This window comes from Ochlerotatus camptorhynchus, unplaced genomic scaffold, assembly GCF_037179485.1.
Source record: "Ochlerotatus camptorhynchus isolate MF236.1 unplaced genomic scaffold, CSIRO-AGI_Acam_v1.1 ptg000434l, whole genome shotgun sequence".
Taxonomy (NCBI): Eukaryota; Metazoa; Arthropoda; class Insecta; order Diptera; family Culicidae; genus Ochlerotatus; species Ochlerotatus camptorhynchus.
Genome location: NW_027040920.1, coordinates 9,411,782 through 9,415,552, shown reverse-complemented (window position 1 = coordinate 9,415,552; position 3,771 = coordinate 9,411,782). Strand labels below are relative to the sequence as shown.

The 3,771-nt window shown below is 42.5% G+C and overlaps 1 protein-coding gene across 1 annotated transcript; it reads left to right on the top strand.

The window, feature by feature from the left end:
• Nucleotides 1-1,796: 1,796 nt before the first annotated feature.
• Nucleotides 1,797-3,571, top strand: carmine (AP-3 complex subunit carmine). Its single transcript, XM_065234456.1, has 6 exons — nucleotides 1,797-1,905; nucleotides 2,050-2,137; nucleotides 2,198-2,523; nucleotides 2,582-2,741; nucleotides 2,808-3,307; nucleotides 3,371-3,571. The coding sequence occupies exons 1-6, from the start codon at nucleotides 1,871-1,873 to the stop codon at nucleotides 3,504-3,506; spliced, it is 1,245 nt and encodes a 414-aa protein (XP_065090528.1). The 5' UTR covers nucleotides 1,797-1,870; the 3' UTR covers nucleotides 3,507-3,571.
• The last annotated feature ends 200 nt before the right edge of the window (nucleotides 3,572-3,771 follow it).

Sequence of the window (3,771 nt, the reverse complement as noted above, 5' to 3'; positions counted from 1 at the left end):
GAGGTACATTGTCGAAGGATAGGATCAGGGGAGGAGCTTGGAGGTAAGGTTTCGTTGTCTCATCAGAGCGTTTTCGCCAGTATGAATGGTAGTGCGGTTCTAGTTTCGTCTGGAGTTCGACCGGCTATGGTGACCAGTGGGCGACGATGAGACTCATCGAGACGGGGGGACAAGACAAACAAAAACTATTAAAGAGAGACAAAAGACAAAGGAATTAAATTCTTATACTAGACATTTGAAGAAGCACATAAACCGACTGCATATAGCAGATATCGTGAGTTCCCAACACGTCTCTGATAGGAACATAGAGTTGTCTTCCTTGGGCCTAAAGGGTATTCAAAAGTCGCTCTCTGGCGGCGTTATTATCCGCACATTGCCAAACTGCGTGATCGATGTCATCGTAACCGTTTCCACACCGACACATGTTGCTGTCCACGAGGATTATTCTATTGAGATGTGCATCTTGCAAGTAGTGGTTGGACAGAAGTCTACTCATCACGCGAATGAAGTCACGACTTAAGTCCAAACGCTCTCGAAGAAACATTAGGAATAATTTAATGTAACCACCGTCCAAGATTTCCACTGTCCCAATCGGTTTGCCAACTTTAAAGAACTTGATTGAAATCATATTGGAATTCCACGGAAATAAACTAAGTTCTATAAAACTTATTCAAAGATGCCTGTACTTCTACAAAGTTTCTTCAATTCAATTCCATGATCCCAAATAAAGCTCCCTGAACTTCTTCGCAATCCTTTTAACTTATCCCTGAGCCTATATGAAGTTCCCTGAAAGTTCTGATTCGAATTTGTGGAAAGTTGCGTCGAAGGAACTTTTACAACATTTTATGAACTTATACGATTTGTTTATAGCTTATACAAACTACAAATAAACGTTTACCAAGATGACTGAACTTTCTTGAATTTTTCTTATGTCTCATTCACTGTTCCCGGAAATTTGACCGAGAGCTCAGAACAACGTGTTGAATTTCTACCGTATTCCTATCTACTCCCTGAATTCCATGAATTTCTCGAAAATCTAGTCGAGCTTCTATGAACTTCCTTGAATAAAATTCCTGCTCCTCGTAGAAGTTTTGTGAAGTTTCTCGATTTTCTATTTAACTGAACGGTGAACTACTATAAATTCGCTGCCCTTCTATGAAGCTTTCCGATCATTTAAGAATTGCATTTATTTTCTGTTCCCTAAAGATCTATATAAAAAATCAATTCAATTCCCAGGGAAAATAATGATTTTAACGAAATATGGGCCATTTCTAAAAACAATATTTGGTACAGATATTTTTTTCTGCAACACCTATTCCAAATATTTTTTACTTATTTCGCTTCAAAAGCTATATTTCAAGACCAACAATTGAAATGACCTCAACTCCGTTTTGTAAACAAACCTTGTAAGGCCATTTTCTCGCGAACCTAAACCTTCATTCGCAAACCACAATCGGGTAGAGGAGAATTTTATCTACCTGTTCATTATGTTGGTTTGCCTTTGCGGACTTCGGTTCGCGAGAAAATGGCCTTACAAGGTTTGTTTACCAAATGGAGTTAAGGCCATTTCAATTGTTGGTCTTGATTTTTGGAAAAATGTTCAAAACTCCATTTCCGGTTAACATTTTGCCCATGGGAAAGAGGTGGTACGTATTTTGTGGTTGAAACACCAAAAAACATATTATCCACAAGTTCCACACCGCTGTCTGCCGCTGTCACCCACACACTCGCAGTTTTTTTTGACAGTATATTCTGCAAAGTGCGAAGCGAAAACAAATTCGAACAACACATCATCGTCTCTCCCGCAGATGGTTTATGAAAATTGATTGAAACAACCCATCAAATCAGTGGAATTTGCCGATAAAACATCATGATTCACAGTTTATTCATCGTCAATTCCAGTGGGTAAGTAAAGTTGAGCCGATTGGCGTGGAATCTAAGGTGGAAAAGGTGAAATTTCCTTCCCATTAGAAAGTGATTCGTTCGGTGTTTTGAATCGATCCCAAATCAGTGCTGGCAGATTATACCATTTTCTATCTTTCCTTCCAGCGATGTGTTCTTGGAGAAACATTGGCGGAGTGTTGTGTCCCGGACATGCGTGTCCTACTTCCTGGATGTCCAACGGGAGAATCCCAATGTAGGCAGCTGGCGGAGCACTTTTTGATCAACGATTTCTAAATGAGTGTTCCAATTCTAGGACGTACCACCGGTGATTTCCACCCCGCACCATTTTCTGGTTTCGATCCAGCGCGGAGGTGTTTCGCTAGTCGCTGCCTGCAAGCAGGAATGTCCCCCGTTGTTTGTCATCGAGTTCCTCCACAGAGTGGTGGATACGTTTGAGGACTACTTCTCCGAATGTACCGAAAGCATAATTAAGGAAAACTACGTGGTCGTGTATGAACTGCTGGATGAAATGTTGGACAATGGATTCCCACTGGCGACGGAGAGTAACATTCTGAAGGAGCTGATCAAACCGCCGAATATCCTGAGAACGATAGCCAATTCCGTTACCGGCAAATCAAAGTAGGGAAGGTGAGATTTCTGCTTTGAGCCGAAATTAAATGGGTGGTTTAATTTCTAGTGTCAGTGGAACGCTTCCTACCGGTCAGCTGTCGGCCATTCCGTGGAGAAGAACCGGTGTCAAGTACACCAACAATGAGGCCTATTTTGATGTCGTCGAGGAAGTGGATGCCATCATCGATAAGAACGGGCAAACGATTTTCGCTGAAATACAGGGATATGTAAGATTTTTCCCTATGTTAACTTCATTTCAGTATCCTTAAAAGATTAAAATTTAATGATTCCAGATTGATTGCTGCATCAAGCTGAGTGGAATGCCGGACCTGACCCTGTCCTTCATGAACCCCCGTTTATTCGACGATGTATCATTTCATCCGTGTGTCCGCTTCAAGCGTTGGGAATCGGAACGTATTCTTTCGTTCATTCCACCGGACGGAAACTTCCGGCTGATGTCGTACCACGTTGGTTCCCAGAGTGTCGTAGCGATTCCGATCTACGTGCGTCACAATTTGAGCCTGAAACCGGGAGAGCAGGGTCGAATGGACATTACGGTGGGACCGAAAACGACGCTGGGTCGAGTGGTGGAAGGCGTCAAGCTGGAAATTCGCATGCCAAAGTCGGTGTTGACCTGTGCACTGCTTGCCAGCCAGGGCAAGTATACGTTCGATCCGGTGACGAAAACACTCCACTGGGACGTGGGAAGAATTGACGTTACGAAATTGCCCAACATCAGGGGTACGGTCTCGGTGGCGTCGGGATGCACTTCGCTGGAAACCAGTATTGACAGGTGAGATTTTTAAACCTCCTTTCAAACGTTTTGCAATGTTTCTTATGATTTGGCATATTTCAGGGTGCAATTCACGATCTCCCAGCTTGCCGTATCCGGATTGAAAGTTAATCGATTGGATATGTACGGTGAAAAGTATAAACCCTTCAAAGGGGTGAAATATGTTACCAAGGCTGGGAAGTTCCAGATCCGTATGTGAAGGTAATTTATGGTAATCTCAAATTTTATGTTGTATCCATCTAGTAGTATCCTTTATATAAGCTATAAGCGATTATGTACCATTCCAATGGCGGAGGAGTTTCATTGTTCCGAAATCCAATTTTAATCTGAGCTACGGGGGCGTCTTGAATGCTTCAGAGGGTCTGACACATACTTGCTTTACATTCACTGGTTTTACTAGGGCACGTCTAAATCGAAAAGATTGATTCGATAGGTTGTAGGGCAAGATGGGGTAAGATGCACTG

What these genes read in the sequence shown, in the direction of transcription:
- carmine (XM_065234456.1), top strand. Translation starts at nt 1,871, where the DNA reads ATGATTCACAGTTTATTCATCGTCAATTCCAGTGG. An exon ending in TTCATCGTCAATTCCAGTGG is followed by an intron (nt 1,906 to 2,049) that starts GTAAGTAAAGTT and finishes CTTTCCTTCCAG; the next exon opens with CGATGTGTTCTTGGAGAAAC. An exon ending in TCCAACGGGAGAATCCCAAT is followed by an intron (nt 2,138 to 2,197) that starts GTAGGCAGCTGG and finishes TTCCAATTCTAG; the next exon opens with GACGTACCACCGGTGATTTC.